The sequence below is a fragment of the Canis lupus genome, chromosome 6, assembly GCF_011100685.1.
Source record: "Canis lupus familiaris isolate Mischka breed German Shepherd chromosome 6, alternate assembly UU_Cfam_GSD_1.0, whole genome shotgun sequence".
NCBI lineage: Eukaryota > Metazoa > Chordata > Mammalia > Carnivora > Canidae > Canis > Canis lupus.
Window position 1 is genome coordinate 63,530,728 of NC_049227.1, and position 18,831 is coordinate 63,549,558.

General features: G+C 44.2%; 1 protein-coding gene across 4 annotated transcripts in view; it reads left to right on the top strand.

Annotated features, from left to right (window-relative positions):
* The window catches only part of MCOLN2 (mucolipin TRP cation channel 2), a 51,605-nt gene that overhangs the window by 30,350 nt on the left and 2,424 nt on the right, over positions 1-18,831 (top strand). For all 4 annotated transcript variants that reach the window (XM_038541520.1, XM_038541523.1, XM_038541522.1 and 1 more), the window contains exons 8-13: positions 4,969-5,081; positions 6,437-6,586; positions 8,331-8,432; positions 8,539-8,661; positions 16,156-16,362; positions 17,717-17,838. In XM_038541520.1, coding sequence (XP_038397448.1) covers positions 4,969-5,081; positions 6,437-6,586; positions 8,331-8,432; positions 8,539-8,661; positions 16,156-16,362; positions 17,717-17,838 — 817 coding nt within the window. The remainder of the gene's footprint in view (positions 1-4,968; positions 5,082-6,436; positions 6,587-8,330; positions 8,433-8,538; positions 8,662-16,155; positions 16,363-17,716; positions 17,839-18,831) is intronic.

Genomic DNA, 18,831 nt, shown 5'->3' on the forward strand with positions numbered 1-18,831 from the left:
ATAAGAGTTGGCACATAGTAACCACAAAGCTCTATGGAAAGAGAAAGAAAATGCCTTAGTGAGAGAGACTGACATGCCTGTGAAATCTAAGCGGTGGAGATAGAAAGGGATGTGAATAAAGCAAGCAAAGGTTAACTTTGGGACCGAGTGAGAAATAAAATCTAGCAGTGATTTTTGGAGAAAGTGTGCTTTGAGCCAAGCCTTTGACAATGGACAGAGATTAAGGCCTCAGAGCTCAGAGAGCAGCCTGGACAAACACTGGGTAGTGTACTGAGTTGTTACTCAGAAAACCCCTCTTCAGCCACAGTTTAAAATGGGCTATGCAGCACTTCTCACTGAGGGGGTTGTGATGGTGTTAATAATGGATTGTCATATTTCTTTTCTTAAAAATGTATCTATATATTTGAAATAGGGAGAAAGTGTGAGCAAGTTGGAGGAGGGGTAGAGGGAGAGAAAGAGAGAGAGAGAGAGAGAGAGAGAATCCCAAGCCAGCTCCATGCTGAACATGGAGCGGGGCTTGATCCCACGACCCTGAGATCATGACCTGAGTGGAAATCAAGAGCCAGACACCTAACTGACCGAACCATGCGGGCACCCCGGATTGTCAGTATTTTTTGATTTACAAATTTTGTTGAATTTGCCTTTGTCCAAATGTAAAATGTAAAATACCTGTAGTTTTAAAACTATTTTAGATTTATTTTAATCTAGATTTGTTTGTGGCCCATTGCTGTTCAGTTATATAATACATCTTGAAGAGTCTAAAGGATTGGTTTCAGTATTTCCATTAACTGACTCAAGGCTCTGATCAGCATAGGCAGTTTTAGTTTCCTTCTGTTTGAAAGTGGTTTCTATTTCCCAGCAGACGCACTGTCTCCACAGAAGCGCACAGATCAGATGCATACTTGCCAAGTCCGAGTATAGGTTCAGCTATTTAATGTGAGAAAAGCTAACCTTTGTGTGCTGTACAGGAAATGTGGTTTGGAACAGTCATTCTGACCGAATGAGTTAGTGGGTCAAACCTGTTGTCAGAATATGGTTTTCTTCCTCCCACGGGGCTGGTCCAATGTTCGGAGCTTTCCTTGCCTGTACTCAGAAGATCAGAGCTCTGGCTCCCTTCTGTGGCCAGGGAGGAGAAACACAGACATCACAGACCTCTGAGTAGAAATACTAACATTTCTGTTTCTCCCAGAGCTGTGTCCTAAGAAACCAGATTGTGTTACTAGGAGAATATGAATTATGAATGATGTGCTGAAACCCTTAAGAAGCTGAAGTTTGGAAACCAGCTTGTGAAGTGGATTTTTTCCCTTCTGTCTATGGGTGCTGTCTGGTGGAATGATTGATTGCTCTGGCTTTGGAGGAAGTGGGAAAAAGGCGAGGGTGACATCTGGTGGGAACTTTGTGCTATTTCCAGAAAGTTCTGAGGCTCCTTCAAGTCTGTACACTTAACCCTGTACACTTAACCCTTCAGGTCTATACACTTTCTCTTCCTCTTGTCATTACCTATGTTATCTCAGGAAGAATGATGAGTGTCCATTTTCACATACAAACTTCATGTTGCCTTTTATGACTTCTAATACTTATCCTAAGTTTGCCACTAATCTTCACTTTTAACTGGATTTTATAAACATAGCAAGTTGGGCATGAGGAGCAAAATTCCCCACTGGCGAGTGGTTTCCCAAGTGTCACAGGGGAAAGGGGGTTTAGTCGGCAGAGGAAGCCCTGGGTTAGAGTCCCTCAGGTGGGCAGCGTGGCAGCGCATGCAGGACTTCTCAGGACCTCTGAGAGAGTGGGTGGTGTGTAGGGTTCCCTAACCATGTTGGCAGAGCATCTCTCTGGATTAGTGCTTTATAACCAAAGTATAATAAATGTTCCTGTGGAGCTAAATATAGATTCAGTAGAAGTAAGAAAGTGATTGCAACGTTCATAAAATACTTTTTGTAGCACACCAACTTTGTCTTCTCAATAGATCAAATTAAAACAGAATATAAGAGACAAACCAAGAAACAGACTCTTAAAAAAAAAAAACTTATTTATTTTAGAGAGAGAGAGAATGAGGTGGAAGGGAGAGTCCTAAGCTGACTCCACGTTGAACATGGAGCCCAACACGGGGCTCAATCTTATGACCCTGAGACATGACTTGAGTTGAAACCAAGGGTCCGACAAATGAAGAGTTGGACACTTAACTGACTATGCTGCCTAGGCACCCCAAGGAACAGATTCTTACCTTTAGAGAACAAACTGATGGTTACCAGAGGGGAGGGGAGTAGGAAAATGGGTGAAACAGGTGATGAGGATTGAGGAGGGCATTTGTCATGGTGAGTACCGAGTGATGGATGAAATTACTGAATCATTCTATGGTACACCTGGAACTCATAGTGTGCTCACTAACTGGAATTAAAATAAAATAAATTTAAAAATTAAAAATATAAAAGTGTGTCCGAAGCTAATATGATAAACAACAACAACAACAACAGCACAACCAGAATATGACACTGGTTTCTCTGTTAGGAGGGACTATTTACTTTTTCAGATATGGGCCTCCGTTTCCCCATTCGTATATAAGACACGGTACAAATAATCATAGAGGTTTTGTTCTGGTTGTATGTCAGAAAGGAACGTACTAGATGTTGTCCTTGCATTTCATAAGGTTTTCGGTCCTATCTTCCCAAGAACTGTACCGATTCCCTCTGCCTCATTTCATGGCTAGATAGGTAGGTAAGTAGGTAGGCAGATAGGTGGATAGTCAGTCAGTCTTGGGTTCTGGTTGAGTTGATTTCTTACCTACCCATCAGATGTTATCTCTAGGTAACTTAAACTTCATAATTATAAAATGGCTATAACTAAATTAAGTGCTAGGTCCTGTTCAACAAGCACTCGATCTGGATTATTTCACCTGATTTCCTGACAGCCCATGCAGTAGGGACAGTTGCTTCCCCTATTTTGTAGTGGAGGCCTCTAAAGCTTAGTAACGCTAAATAATTCTCTCAGTGAATTACATTTACTATCCAACTGTGCTCATAACCCACGGATGAGCTGCTTTGCCCTCAGACCCACCTGCCATTGTAGCTCACACCTTTGCATTATTAAACCCATGGACACTTGGTCTTTCTGTTAAATGCCTCTTTTGCAGAGGTGTCACTGGGGAGTGCCCCGCTTTCTAATCCCTCCCGGGCACCCCACCAAAGGTAACCTGTCTTCAGACCCATGCTGTCTCCAATGGCCCTTCCCAGTCTACATCCTGAGCTCAGCTCTTCTCACAATTCCCCACATTGCTGCCCCTCTCCTTGTCCTTCCCAGTCTGTGTTTCCCTCTCAGGACCTCTCAGTGGTCTCTCTCAGTGGCTGGGTCCACACCCATGGCTTTTAACTACCACCAAATCATCCTCTCTTGTCGTGAATGTCCAGACTGAGCTCAGTTAACCCAAGACAGAAAACCAGGAGTAGTTCTTGGATGCTCCTTCTCTTATTGCTTAGGTCCCTCTGGAAACCAGGTAGATTGTCGGGCTGTCACGGCTCCATGCCTTCTCTCCCTCTGCCTGTAACTGAGCTCACACCTTCACGGGTTCTAATTTGGATTATTTGGTAGCCTTCTCATGTTCTGCGGGAGTCTCTGCATTCATCTGGAAGCACACTGAAGCATTATGAAAGCACAGTCACTGTAGTGTTGGGCAAACACACACAGTCCCCACTTCCTAGGGTCGGTCACTTACTGGAGAAGACAGACCTCAAGTGATGTACAGTAGGAACCGCTGGCAATGCTGTTCCTTCCCTGGGCTGTTCCAGGTGCTTTCACATATGAACTTGTGTAATTCTTATTACAGCCCTATGATAGAGTGGGTTTCCCCCCACCCCTTTTTTAGATGAGGAATCTGAGGCAGCTTCCCCAAGGCCCCACAGCTTCTGAGTGCAGAGCTGAGATTCAGGCCAGCTCATTCTGCTCCCCAGACTATGTCTTTCTTGTTTTGCACCGTCTCTCTGCGCCTTGCTGTGCCCTTAGAAGATGTAATTACAGGGTCAGTGGCCATCAAACAGAGAAGGATAAAAGGAGCTCTGGGTGTGTGTACTTGCGGAGAGTGCGATGAAAGAGTATAGGAGGGGGCTAATAAAGATGGGAATTCAGGGAGTTCTGAGGAGGAAAACATTTCATCTGAAACCCGAGGCTGAAAAAGAAACATCTAACTTGCACGATGGGGAGGGCCCTGCTCTGGGCAGAGCGATCAGCACTTGCAAGGTCCCTGAGGCAAGAGAGCAAGCAAACCTTATAGGAGCAGGGATGGAGGAAGAACAGTATGGCCTCAAGGTAGAGAAGGTGGGGAGAGGAATGGCAGGTGATGAAGCTGCAGGAATGGGCAGGGGGCCAGGCATTGGGAATGCTCCCCTCAGGTCCCGGAGAAGCTGGGGCTACCGGTGCATCTTCCTCCATTACCTTCCCACCACCCCACGCCCCCATGCTCCTGGGTATTCCACGCCAAAAATTTGATTTACTTCCATTCCAAGAGGTTCTTTTCACCACGTGCAGAAGAAGCTAACTGAATTGGACTTATTTGCTGGTAAAGAACTTACACAGTAAGGCTGAGAAGCAGGAATGGGGATTCTGAGGAGTAGTGTTTTAAATTGCTCCCTCATTAATGGAGAACTTGATGTTTGTGCTTTTATGAAAAAGACAAACCCAAGAGTTTGTCAGTTTTGCCTCTTTTGAATAGAGCCCAAGTAGACCACTGTCTGTTGAGCTCTAGCCTATAGGAAATATTTTTAGTACATTTAGCAGAGCGCGTAATATTTTTATGTGTGCAATCCTTAACGTCAGAGAACGTTTTACCCTGTTTAAAGACTTCTGAATGAATGCAGTGTGATTTGTTTCTGATGATTAAGTATTTCTCATTTGAACTTCTTTTCAGACTGCCATTTTTTTTTTAATTTTTCCTAAGTAAGGTGCGTTTAACGTTTGAATTCTGTTTTTGTTCCTCAGTTCAGAAAAATACTCAGTATGTCCTGGTGTTTGATGCATTTGTCATTGTGATTTGCTTGGCATCTCTTATTCTGTGCACAAGATCCATTGTTCTAGCTCTCAGGTTACGCAAGGTAAGCGTGCGTTCCAATATTCTCCCTCCCTTCTTGGCTTCTGTCCTATTTGTCCAGACAGTGGACCCTTGACGTTGGGTCATCCTGCCCTTTCTAGAGCTCTCAATTAGATTAGATGCCTTTGAATGATTGCCCTCCCTTCTAGGTATTAATCAACCTGAGGTGTAGAAGGTGAGTAAAGGCTCCTGGCATGTCAGGCGGGATCAGATAATTATCCTGCTTAAAACTGAGCTCCTAGGCACAAGTGCACAGTGGTGAACTCTCAAGCTTTTGAATGTTTCCAGTACGAGATCCTTTTAAATTCAGGAGTTGATCTTAAGAACAGAGTAATAGCATGTGTAGGTTTCATCTTTTGTCTCCAAATCAGAGTTCATTTTGACAGGGAGGCATGGTAAATGAGTTATAATGAAGCATAAAACACTTTATTCTATTTTTAAAAATAGTTTAAAAATTCTCTCCTGAGTTTCTTTTTACCTTTTTACCTTCAGAGTTCTTTTGAACATATACTTCAGCTTCCCACAAATCTTTTTCTGGTTTGTGGCATGTGGGTAAAAATGCAGACTGGGGTCAGAGGAAATAGGAAGTCATCAGTTCTGGATACCATTTGTGGAGCAAGAAAATAGTCTACATCCTGTTTTTCTTATTCTTGACCTTTGTTGTCTTATTTTGTTAAAATTTTTTTAAATTTATTTATGATAGTCACAGACAGAGAGAGAGATGCAGAGACATAGGCAGAGGGAGAAGCAGGCTCCATGCACCGGGAGCCCGATGTGGGATTCGATCCCGGGTCTCCAGGATGGCGCCCTGGGCCAAAGGCAGGCGCCAAACCGCTGCGCCACCCAGGGATCCCCTGTTGTCTTATTTTGTAAATATCCACTTCTCTTACCTTTCCCCCAGGCCTCTTGATATTCTGAACCCAAGGTCAGAGTCCTGGGTCTGCCAAAGTTAGGGGGCACCATTGAGGCCACTGGCTCTCATTGTTGGGAGCACCCAATTCATGGTTAGCCTTTCTGAAGATTGGCCTGTTCATAGGGTTGTCAGATTGAGAGTTGATAATAGGTAAAATACTGGGAATGTACTAGGTGTTACCTGTTATGACAAGAGTCTCTTGGTGTTAGAGCATAAGCATTTGATGGTCACGTTAATTTAGCAGGTACTGGAATCCTCACTTATAGCTACACTCGATTATGAGAGGAAATAGGGGCTCTAGTCCCCACCCTCAAAGTGGATCTATCAAGTTGGGAAAGGTAATGTCGTATCATTTTACAGGCGACAGCACTGTTTTGCGCTTGTCTTCTCCTTCCAGAGGGCAGTGAGTGGTTTGTAAGAAATGCTTTTTAAAATGTTTGCCACAGAGATTTCTAAATTTCTTCCTGGAGAAGTATAAGCGACGTGTGTGTAACACCGACCAGTGGGAGTTCATCAATGGATGGTATGTCCTGGTGATTATCAGCGACCTAATGACCATAATTGGATCCATATTAAAAATGGAAATTAAAGCAAAGGTGAGGGGCATCCCATTTGAATCCTCTGTTCTTTCTGTTCTTCTGGGTGACCCCAGGCACTTTGAGGTATAAAATCCTTACAGAGGCTACTTTGAGTCTCATGTTTTCTCTTTTCTCACATCTGTATAACTGAAGCTTCCTCTGACTTCATTCCCCATCAAAGGAAAGTGAGAAAGCCATTGTCCTGTGGCAGATGATATTCCTATGAGCATCCCCCAGGAGACTCAGCAGCATCTTTAGATCAGGAACTGAAGTTTGAGAAGATTGACTGTTTGGGTGGGCTTCTTCTTTTTTTTTTTTTTTTTTTTTTTTTAGTTGCAGAAAAAGCAGCTGACCCATGAACCAATCATGTCAGGAGCCAGTGGTGACCCTCGGGGACTGATGGGTGCTCTCAGAGGGGAGTGAGGGTGGGAGTATTGAGTGGTCACCAGGCATCTGACGCTCTCTTGTTGTTCATTGATTTAATCTCATGACTGCTCAACGACAACTCCTTCACCTGGCCGTCCTCCCCTCCATGCTGTCAGTGGAGTGGAATGTTTTACTCACGTCTATTTTTTTCATTCCTTAAAATCTCACAAATTATGATCTGTGCTCGGAACGTCTATGCTCTTTGTCTGGGTTGGCGTCATCACCACCTTTACCTCCTAACCACGCACAGTGTCTCCCTCCTCTCTGCTCTCACTACTCTGGCTTTCTTCAGCCTATCTTCCTCTCTGGGCTGCACTGCTGCAACAGTCTCCTCATTGGCTTTCCTGTGTTCTCTCTTATATTCCTCAGGTCCATCCACACCACTGTCAGACTCATTTTCTTGAAGTATCTAAACCCTCTGCCTCATGGGCCCACTGGGATGAAGCCATCTCCCTTCAGCATGGCCTCTGCAGTCCTCATCATCTTTTTTTTTTTTTTTTAATTTTTTTTTTTAATTTATTTATGATAGTCACACACAGAGAGAGAGAGAGAGAGGCAGAGACACAGGCAGAGAGAAAAGCAGGCTCCATGAATCGGGAGCCCGATGTGGGATTCAATCCCGGGTCTCCAGGATCGCGCCCTGAGCCAAAGGCAAGCGCCAAACCGCTGCGCCACCCAGGGATCCCAGTCCTCATCATCTTGTTCTGCTTCCCTCCCCGTCCTAGCTCTCCCAAACCCATCAGTACTCATCTCTAGGACATCCTGCCCGCTCTTGGCCTTGTGCCTCTGTGTAGCTTTTGTCCATCGACCTACAGTACCCCTGCCCAGCCTGTCGTCCAGGCCCACCTCCATTTTAGAGTCATGCCATGGAAAGCCCTAGGTGACGAGCTGGGCGTTGTGGCTCTCGTTGTACTTAGCATATTGCGTTATAACTGTGTTTGTGTGTTTGTCTCCTCAATGAGACCCAGAAGTCCTTGAGAGCGGTAACTGGCTTAACAAATCAGGTTGGAGCTTTCTTTCAAAACTAACTGCTTGGTATTATTTGATATTTAACAAGCACCATTACTTTATACTCTTTAATTGCCTAGGTCAGTAGTAAAGGCAATTTCTACTTTAGGATATTGTTTGAACAGAAACTCAGTTTAATCACTTCAAATACTAAGAGGAAATGAGAAACACATTTGGAATTGGGCTATTTTTCTTCTTCAGTTTACAGCTCTTAGTGGCACCTATAGAGAGGCAGGCCGTCTATTCTTTTCCAGTCAATTTAAAATGAGGCTAGTAAGGGGAGTGGAGTGGAATGTTTTTACTCACATCTATTTTTTCCATTCCTTAGAATCTCACAAATTACGATCTGTGCAGCATTTTGCTCGGAACGTCTACGCTCTTTGTCTGGGTTGGCGTCATCAGATACCTGGGGTACTTCCAAGCATATAATGTAAGGATGTGGCATTGGGTTGGGCACTGGGATGGAGACTCATTTCTTCTTTGGGTCCTACTTGGCTACTTTTTAATTACCCCCATTCTGCTGGTCTTTATTTCAGGTGCTCATTTTAACGATGCAAGCCTCACTGCCCAAGGTTCTGCGCTTCTGCGCCTGTGCTGGTATGATCTATCTGGGCTACACGTTCTGTGGCTGGATTGTCTTAGGACCATATCATGACAAGGTGTGTAGCCCTCATTCTTCCCTCTGCAAATTAGGCACTCGGGACCCTTACAAGTGGGTCCCTGCACTGCCCTGCTTTCCTGCTTTGCTCTAGTATGTACCCTCGACGCCAGTAAGATGTATCTTTGCGTCGGTTTTCTTTCCCTTTTCAGGATATTGAAGTGACTTCAGAATATTGAAACAAGAACTGTAGGACGGTAACCAGAGTTACATTTCCTAGTTGTCTTGGACTGGCTTCTGGGGTGGGTGGGTGGGGGCGTCGCATACTCACCCAGCCGATCATCAGATGAGAAATGTTTGGACATGAGATCAGTATAATACAAATGAAAATGAAGTGGGAGCAAATTATTATAATATCCTTCTAACTTAAAGGGTTAGGGTTTTCATCCCCATTAACTGAGAGGAGTGAAGGTGACAGAGACAGCCCAGAATGACCATCTTAGGTCTGTGATTAAAGTGATAACACCTGTTGGCTTTGCAGGTGGTTGATTGCAGGGTCATCTTACTACCTTATGAAAGATCAGTATCTGAATTCTCAACTGTCGCTGGGCTTTGGTCAGCAGCAGCATCTCAGGGACATCGAAGTCACTTCCAGATGTTCTTGTTTAAACATGATAAATTTGATCGATAGATGATGCCTCAGGAAATAATTAGGTAGGCCTTGTCTTCAAACCAAAAAAAAAAAAGTGAAAGGAATTATTGCATCTTATCAGTTTTCATCCACGGGCCTCTGTCAGTTGGAACAACGGAAACAACACGGTGAACAATGGTAACAGCTATTACGTGATGCTCATGTGTTAGGTACTAACTGTCTGCTCTTATTTCATCTCGGTAGCCCAGGGGACTCTTATCTTGGCTTAGGTTCTCTGCGAGGAGGAAAGAGGCAAAAATGCAAAGGATTATGTTGGAGCTTGTAGGACAGCTCAGCCTTAGGTTTTGACCTTGACAGTTGCATTAAACAAAACATGATCAAATCTGGTTTGCAAACTGCTCACAAGAAGCGAGCGGTCCACAAAGCTCCAGCTTCCTGTGTTTGCATAATAAAATTACACACACACACACACACACACACACACACACACACACACACGTTTCTCCTCTGCAAGTGTTATACTGAACGTGTCCAAAGAGAATTCCTGTTTGAGAAACTGTATAATTAACAAAGTGACAATCCCTGGGTTAATAGTAAATCTTGATAATCTTATTGCTCTTCCAATTCCATGCCACTGCGTTAAAGGTGACTCATGAGTAAAATTGTTCTTTGATATAATCTCTGATCTGGAGAATTTACTGTCTTAGTGCTGAGGAAAATTTACATTTTTCTTCCTGATGTTGCCTCCTGCTCTGAATGCGTCTCCACATTTTTGTCACTGGAGGGCAGTGTTGCACTGTGTGGAATGAACACTGAGCCTAACTAAGAGTTTCTGCCTCAATTCCCGGCTCCAAGGCCTCAGGATGAGGCTTCTGTCTCCTTTGCACTTCCTCTCTCCTACTCCATCATTATTCTGGAAGGTGCTCAGATAATGTTGCTTGAATTTTACTAACCTAGCTACCATTCTCGAGCATTATATGCTAATTAATATAGTTCTAAGCATAGAACTATATAAAACTATATAATCTAAGCATTGTATGCTAATTAATATAGCATTATATGCTAATTAATATAGTTCTAAGTATAGAACTAAATAATCTAAGTTCTTTACCTCTTGCTCTGTCAACCCTCCCAGCAGTCCTGAGGGGAAATATTCTATTTCTTTTACCAAAAATAGGGTTCTTAATATGTTAATTTTCCCCGAGGCTACCCAGCTAGTAAAGAGCAGAGATAAGATTCAAACCCAGATTTGTCTGCCCCAAAACATGTGCTTTGACCGATAGCCTGCAGGGATTTTCTTGGTATTACCTAAAACAGATTATTACAAAAGAGCATTTAGTTTGACCTATGAATAGATCAACTGTGAGAGGAGATCCACTAACCAGTTTTATTTCTCTCAACGTGTCAACCTTGGAGAAAATGATGTTATTTATTTTGTGAGTCCGAGTGTGTTTTCGTATGTTTGGTTCTGCCCTTTTTTAAGAATCCCAGTGAGATTGGGATGCTCTGGACAAGTGCTATCCAATAAAAACATGAGAGCTACAAATGAGAGCCACATGTGTACTTTCCAATTTTCTAGTAGCCACATTTAAAAAAGGAACAGATGAGGTGATTTTAATTATGTATTTGTTTAATCCAGTATATCCGAAATATGAATAGATTTCTTTAGCATGTACTCAATATAAAACATTGAAATAATCTACATTTTTTTTTTTTTTTAGTACTTTGAAATCTAATGTGTATTTTATCCTGATAGCACATGTCACCCTGGACTAGCTGCCATGTATCAGGGACTCAATAGTCACATGTAGCTAGTGGCTGCCATGGTGTACATTGCACCTCTTGATTTGTACCTCCCACTTAATGCCAGCCTTCCATTTCTCCCCCAGAAGAGCAGAGGGACAAGGGCTGTCTCTAGGGTTGCGTGGCAGGTCTGTTTATGGCATCTACCTTTCATCTCTAGCCGGACTCTCATATTGGGGAAATGCATACTTGAATCAATCCAGTGAATGCATTTGTCAGTGGAGGGAGAAAACCTTCAGTCTGGTTCTGGACTTTTGTGCTTTTCTTCTCTATTTTGCTGCTGCTGCTGCTGCTGCTGCTGCTGCTGCTTCTTCTTCTTCTTCTTCTTCTTCTTCTTCTTCTTCTTCTTCTTCTTCTTCTTCTTTCAATCTGAAGTTTAAAATGTTTACTGGCCCTTGCACCCCTTCCCCCGCAAATTGATCCAAACCGTCAGAATGTTTAGATTCTCTGTCAGCATCTGTTGAATCAGAAGACCTTTCGAATTACCTGAAGCCTTGAGAAGCTGGGCACCACAGCAAGCATTTTCTAGGATTTCTAAAATACAGCGCCCTTGGGTGTGGGAAGCTAACTCTTCCTTTAAACAAACAAGCAGAACCACTCTGAGAGGAGGTATCAGGAAAACTAGATTCACGCTGCGGTTCGCTTGGCAGTAGGACTCCCATATTTTAGCTCCCTAGTTTCCTGTCAGACATTGGATTTCAGTAGCTCAACTGAAAAGCAGTAAGGGTACAAGTGTCCTGCCAACGTTGATTCCAGCGCTAATGGGCTTGGGCACAGCGCCCTCTCAAAATGTCTGGGCAGCGAGGACTAGAGACCGTTGATGTTTAATAATTCAAGATGAGGTTTGGAAGAACATTATTCTGATGTGGCCCTTACATTTCCAGAGGACTTTTTCACTGTGAAGGATAAATCAGTCTTCACCTTGTCCTCATTTTACAAATGAGAAGGCCAAGCCATGGAAAAATGGTTGGACTCTGCTGACACCCTGCGTGGAAGCTCAGCAGGGCCCACAGGACATCGTTGAGCTTTCAAGGCTTCTTTTTTTAAAAGCCAAGCTCCTCTCTTATTCAAAACAACTGTTAGCCACTTAAAATGTTTCCCTTGAATGTTGCATGAGGTTCTCAGGACCAGCTCTTGAAGCAAGTTTTTATGTCATTCTCCATAATACGCCACTGTCGGTTGTGTTTTCATTCAAATGAAAGTTCTCTGTGGCTCAATCACAAAGTGATCATTTTGCAGAACAAATGCTCACGTTCTTACTGTGGTTCCATAGAACCTAGGGACACTCTTTATGGAAAAAACCATTTAATGCTTACTAAATGTCTACTGTACGCCAAATATTGTCAGGTTCTTCTAGACTGAGGTCTTCGAGGGCAGTGACTACGGCTCGTTGCTCTTTGCATTCCCCATGCCCAACATGATGAGTAGAATATGGTAGAGGCTCAGCAAATTTTTTAATGAATAAAACCCAGAGAGACAATAGTATCTGCTTTTTTTTTTTTTTTTTAAAGATTTTATTTATTTATTCATAGAGACAGAGAGAGAGAGAGGCAGAGACACAGGCAGAGGAAGTAGCAGGCATCATACAGAGAGCCTGACGTGGGACTCGATCCAGGGTCTCCAGGATCACACCCTGGGCTGCAGGTGGTGCTAAACCTCTGCGCCACCGGCTTACAACCTCATAGGAACCAATGCAATTCCCTATAAATGTAGTCCTTCAAGACCAGAAGCACCTGAGGATCTTATTCTCCTTACCTTGGGTATTATTAAAGTTCACTTCCACTGTGGATTTTGGCCACCGAAACTGACTGTGTGGCTCAGGGCCTCTTCTTGAGGTACAGAATGGCAAGGTGTGTACCACTTAGTTTATTGGGTCTCTTTCATATTTTTGGTGGGTTAAAATAAATCTCATGTGCATAGAGGAGAGGGAGGCGTGACGGTTGTGAACAACATTACCAATGAGGCAGATATGATATCTAGGATGATTCTGAGTAACTGCAGAAGAGAATAAGGAAGAGATTTGATATGTACCCACCAACTGGCTATTTGCAGTTTTAGTGAGGCACAGACTGTTACGGGTTCTTGAAACTAGAGAAAGGAATTGACCGGCTTCCAAAAGAATTATTAATGGTGCCGGCAGAGTCGTAATTCATGTCCATAGAAACCAGCCTTGATTTCATTGTCCAAAGGCTAGTTGGGATGGAAAATATTTGCTCTGGGAACTGCCTGTCTTACTGTTAAATAATCTGCATATTGTTAAGTGATTTGCTCAAGTGGACGTTCCCTCCAGATCTCTGCGGAGAGCAACTTTAGAGGTTTTCAGAGCTGTTGCTGATGCGGTAAAGGCATGGGCATGACCTTTGTTTGGGCTACATCAGTATACTGTTACAGGCTTTACCCTGTGCATTCAGTCATGGAACAGGGAGTTAGGACATGGTGTATATTACTTTGCTGGGGTTTGGAGAAGCGTATAAAACCAACTAGAAGACAAGCTAGTGGCTGACTGTGGTTCCGAGTGATGCAGAGAACAGGGAAGGGGCTAGAACTGCCAGGACAGTCTGTCTTGAAGTAGACCTTGAAATCGCCTTTCCACATTGGCTTAATGGGACACAGGGATGCGGAGGGCATAGGCGGGGGGAGAAGGACATCCCATCAGGCGAAGAGAACACATCCTAAGGGAAAGAGAAAGATGGGGGCCTGGTGTGTGGGTGCAGACAGGCACAGAATGCAACATCGACTCTGAGGAGCAGGAAAAGAGGCCACGTGAAGCAGAAACTTACCCCAACTTTCTTGGTTTGGATTTTTACTTTGCATCCTACCTTTGTGTATATCCGTAAGCAAGAGAAATAACCTGAAGGCCATGTGTTCTATGAAGTTTAGATTTAATAAGGTTTGGACTGCAGGACAAAGAGGCTGGAATAAGGAAGACTTGCTTGGAGGTTTCCATAGCAATCCAGGTGTAAAGTTGACATCAGAGTGGATCAGGAAAACATCAGAGGAGCAAACAGCCCTTCAAAGAGGGAAGAGCGGGGAAGGCTAATCAATTCGATGTGTAGTTTTAAGTACTTGATTATTTTGGAGTAAATGCTTCTTTGATAGGAGACTGAAGTCAGTGACAGAAATTGGGGATTTCAAGGGAAAGGCTGGTTCCCGGATTAGGGGGTGGGAGGTTGTACCTTACGACCTGTGAGTGGAGGAGTTCTTGTAGGCGTTTGTCAGGGCCAGGGCTACCCCCAGAGCCACACGGACTCAGTGGACATGTGCCCCTCGTGCTAAGTAAGGACAGAATTTGGTTCAAAACTCTACACTAACTTGCCCCCTCTGTGTTTGAAAACTGCATTGTCGGAGCCTCTGCCTTCAGCTCAGGTCATCATCCCAGGGGTCCTAGAATCTAGCCGGAGTCCCACTCCCTGCTCAATTGAGTCCGCTTCTCCCTCTGCCTCTGCCTGACGCTCCTGCTGCTTGTGCTACCCGCACCCCGCCCCCATCTCTCTGTGTCAAATAAATAAATAAAATGTAAAAAAAAAAGAAGAAGAAAACTGCATTGTCTTTTGCCTATTAGGTCATTATTTTACATTCCACTAATGTTGAACCCTCTGGCCCTCGAGATGTCCATTTATTAAGCACCTGCTGTTTGTGAGTTGCCATGGCAGCCACTGGTCAACCACTTAAGGCAGGATGGCTGCCTGTGGGATTCCAGTGATTCCACGCTGCGCACGCTCAGCCCCTGGAGCCTCCCACTAACCTCCTACTAGCGGCATTTCTCCCTGGCACCTCAGACTTGGCTCGTTGAAAACTGAGTCCCCCAGGTGTCTGTCCCTTCCAGGCTTATCTTCATCTCTGCTTCCCCCTCTCCCCAGTCTCTCCTGGATTCCTTGCCAACCAGGCTCCTGCACACACCTCTCGAGGTCTCCCTGCCCCTAGGCTTTTCTCATTCTAGATCTTCTGAGCGCTGGGATTGCCTTTAACAAACACAGATCACATTATGTCACTTTTCTGAGTGAAGGTTTTACTGGTTTCAAGTCAGGGCCTGTATTAGTGTGAAGTGTGTAGAAGCGCACAGGAGGCCTTTGCAGCAGGCATAGACACACCTGTCCGGCCACTTCCCAGGCTGGACTCTGCATTTCTCCTGAGTTCGCTGAGCGGATCCTCCCCTTTCTCCTCTCACTAGCGAACTACTCAGCCTTCAGGCCCTAGTTCTGAGGGTTGCTCTCCTTACCCTAGCTCTACCACAGGGCGTTATGTGGTGTGTGTTATGTGGTATCTTGATTATGGCCTGTCCACCGTTAGCATGGAAGCCCCTCGAAGGCACGAGCTGTGATCCTTCATCATTTGACACTTTCCCACCCTTTGTAATCTTTAGTTTTTAATGTGTTAAAATTACCCAGGCCCATGGTTGGAAGGACTAAGGTGAAACCCTCCACGTAGCAAAACTTTCTTGAGCCTGTGCTACGTCTCAGCCTCTTCTCTCTCTGCTGGTTGTAGAATACAGCCCCGACTGTTCTTTCAGAAAGCAGTTTGGCTGATTAGACCCAATAACAGGAAAAAACATTGTGCTAAGAAATGTTTATTACATTGTCTTTTATAATAACAAGTATTAAAGGGATGTCTCGCCGAGAGAAATAGTTAAATTTGACATCCGAGAGATGGTCTGTTGTATAAAGGCTTTCTAAGTGTGAGCCAAAATCAACAGTCAGACCCTAAACCACCTGAGCCACCCAGGCACCCCAAGGAGAGTTTTGAATAATGTTTTCTTATTATGGTATATTCTGGATGTTTTAAAATGAACATTACAGGCACCTGGGTGGCTCAATTGGTGAGGTATCTCCCTTTGCTCAGGTCATGATCTCAGGGTTCTGGGATCAAGCCCCGTGTCGGGTTCTCTGCTCAGCAGAGAATCTGTTTCTCCCTCTGCCCACCCACTGCTGTGCTCTCTTTCTCTCAAATAAATAAAATATTCAAAAAAATAAATAAATAAAACGAGTGTTACTTAATAGTAACAACAACAACCACAACTAAATAAGCTAACTAGATACTTCTCTGCTTCTTTTTGGATAATACCTCTTAAAAGCTAATTTTGGTTCCCCCTCCTCCCCACAGTTTGAAGATCTGAACACAGTTGCTGAATGTCTGTTCTCTCTGGTCAATGGCGACGACATGTTTGCGACCTTTGCTGAAATCCAGCAGAAGAGCGTCCTGGTGTGGCTGTTCAGTCGCCTGTACTTATACTCCTTCATCAGTCTTTTTATATATATGATCCTCAGTCTGTTCATTGCACTTATTACAGACTCTTATGACACCATTAAGGTAAGTAATATTTCCTGCCAAAAAACAACAGCAAATTCTGTGTGGTTTGGAACACGGGAGAAGAGTATGCTTTTTACTTAAAATAGTACAATTTTATTTTGATTTTGAGGGTTTTTTTAGGAAAGAAACTTTTTTAGGTGTTGGTGGTTAATTTTAAATATGCATTTAGGGCATTGTCCCTGTCACCCCGACCAGGGTGGACTGTGGACTGGTTTGGAAGTGTGTTGGAAAAGAGAAAGGACATGGGTCAGTATGGGCTGAGCCTGGTAAGTCAGGTAGTTGGGCTGTCAGCCTCAGCAGTGACAGGTGTGCCTGCCTGTCCTGGAGCTTAAGCTTTGAATAAGCTTCAGTGAGAAGGGGTGACTGCCACCTTGACAGCCTGTCCAGAAATGAGCACACCTATACACGGGATGACCTAGCCATTTGTGTGGTATAGGTTTCCTTGAAATTATGAAAGGTAAGGCTTTGGGGGTTGCTTCACTTCCTTCCTCCCTGAGCTGTGAATTCCATATCCTTTCAGACTGGATCTATTGAACTGATTTGTAGCTCGAAGGAAGTTCTGTGCTGCCTATGTGGTGTCAGCTCCACACCAGATGGTCCTGCTTGGAAAATCCTGTTTTGAGACCAGTGTCTGAACAACCAAGGGTGTCTTGGGGTTTTGCCCTCTTCTTAAGCCCTTTTCAGGTTAATTCAGAAGAAGACCATCCATTGGAAATGCTCCTGGGGACTTTGTTTGTCAATGGGGAGATGAGCGCTCATGTGGGAATGGGTGGTTGGCTCTTGTAGCAGGGTGGGCATGGAGACAGGAGCTACACTCTCTTACCCTGTGGGTTCCTGTCTTTGATGTGGCAGTGGCACTGTGAGTGGGCCAAGCCTGGATGACCTCAGTGAGCATGAGTGAGCGGATCTCAGGGTGTTTGTATCTGTCGGGAAGAACCTGCTGCTTTCTGATGCACTAGGTGACCAGCTTCTATAAAAGTAGAGGAACTGGGGATTGCTTCCCTGTAGAGTCTACATTGGCAGTAGGGAAAGGGGAAGTCTTATCTGCTCTTAAAACTAGCAATAAAAATTTTGGCTTATGACTCTTTCCTTCATTCCCTTTATTATTGCACGCCTCCCCTGCCCAGCCATGGCTTGCTTTCTGGGATTTTTAGATTGTTTCTGTTCCCATGGTGGCCCTGGCTTGGCTTTCTGGGACTGACAGATTGATGCATCGCTGCTAATATCAGTTCTTGGATCTGAGCTAGCAACGTGGGAGAGTTTTATTTTAGCAAAGGTGGGTTTGATGTGTTGACAGAGGGAACAATTTCTCATGCTCTCTAAGTAAGGTAACAACATTGTGTACTTTTTACAGAAATACCAACAGAATGGGTTTCCTGAAACGGATCTTCAGGAATTCCTGAAGGAATGTAGTAGCAAAGAGAAGTATCAGAAAGAGTCCTCAGGCTTCTTGTCCTGTGTCTGCTGCCTAAGGAGGTAGGTATTGTGTTTAACCAGGTCTCCATGCTCCTGAGGTGAGCTTCTCAGTGGCCTGGACAAAGAGTTCTTCCAAGGTTTACTCTACACTCAGAAATCAGCTTATTGTGGGAAATACTTCGTCTTTCATTTTTCCTCCCACTGAAACTGGCTTCAGAAATGAATTGTTTCTTATAAAACAGGGTAGAAAGCTATGTGACATGGTTGAAATCTCTTGGGAATGTTATGAGACTCTGATGAGAAGGCATGAGTGATATCCCGAAAGTCAAGAAGGTGAATTCTGAGGTGGCCAAGAAAGAGGTCCAAACTCTCGTTATTCTTAGAGGTGGTGCTCTGGGAACGTCAAAGGCCTTTTCCCTTTCTGCAATATTTGGGGAAATAACCTTTTTTTTTTTTTAAGATTTTATTTATTTATTCGTAGATACACACACACACACACACAGAGAGAGAGAGAGAGAGAGAGAGAGAGAGAGGCAGAGACACAGGCAGAGGAAGAAGCAGGCTCCATGCAGGGAGCCCGATGTGGGACTCGATTCCGGGTCTCCAGGATCACACCCTGGGCTGCAGGCAGCGCTAAACCACTGTGCCACTGGGGCTGCCCGGAAATAACCTTTCTTGAGCAAAGCAGGAAACTTGCTCAAGAGGAGGCTGTGTGTAGCCCTGGTTGGGAACACACATCAGTAGCCTGCATTGACCAATGGCACTTTGCTCATGTTCAGGACACTTATGCAAATGGTCTATACCTCAGGGGCAAAGCATCTGCATAGTGTTCTGGGGACTAGAATGGGGGTCACATGAGGATAGCTTTCTTAATTGTACCCATATTTGTTTTCACGTGAAATTGGAGGTGGGGTTGTTGGCTAAAAATATCCCCTACCCATGTTTTTTGAGAATTCTCTAAACCAAATTCCTGAAGGAAGATGGAGGAGCCTAATTGCTGCTTAAAAACCACAGGATGTATTTTCTGTTAATCAATTCATACCGCATCTTGGG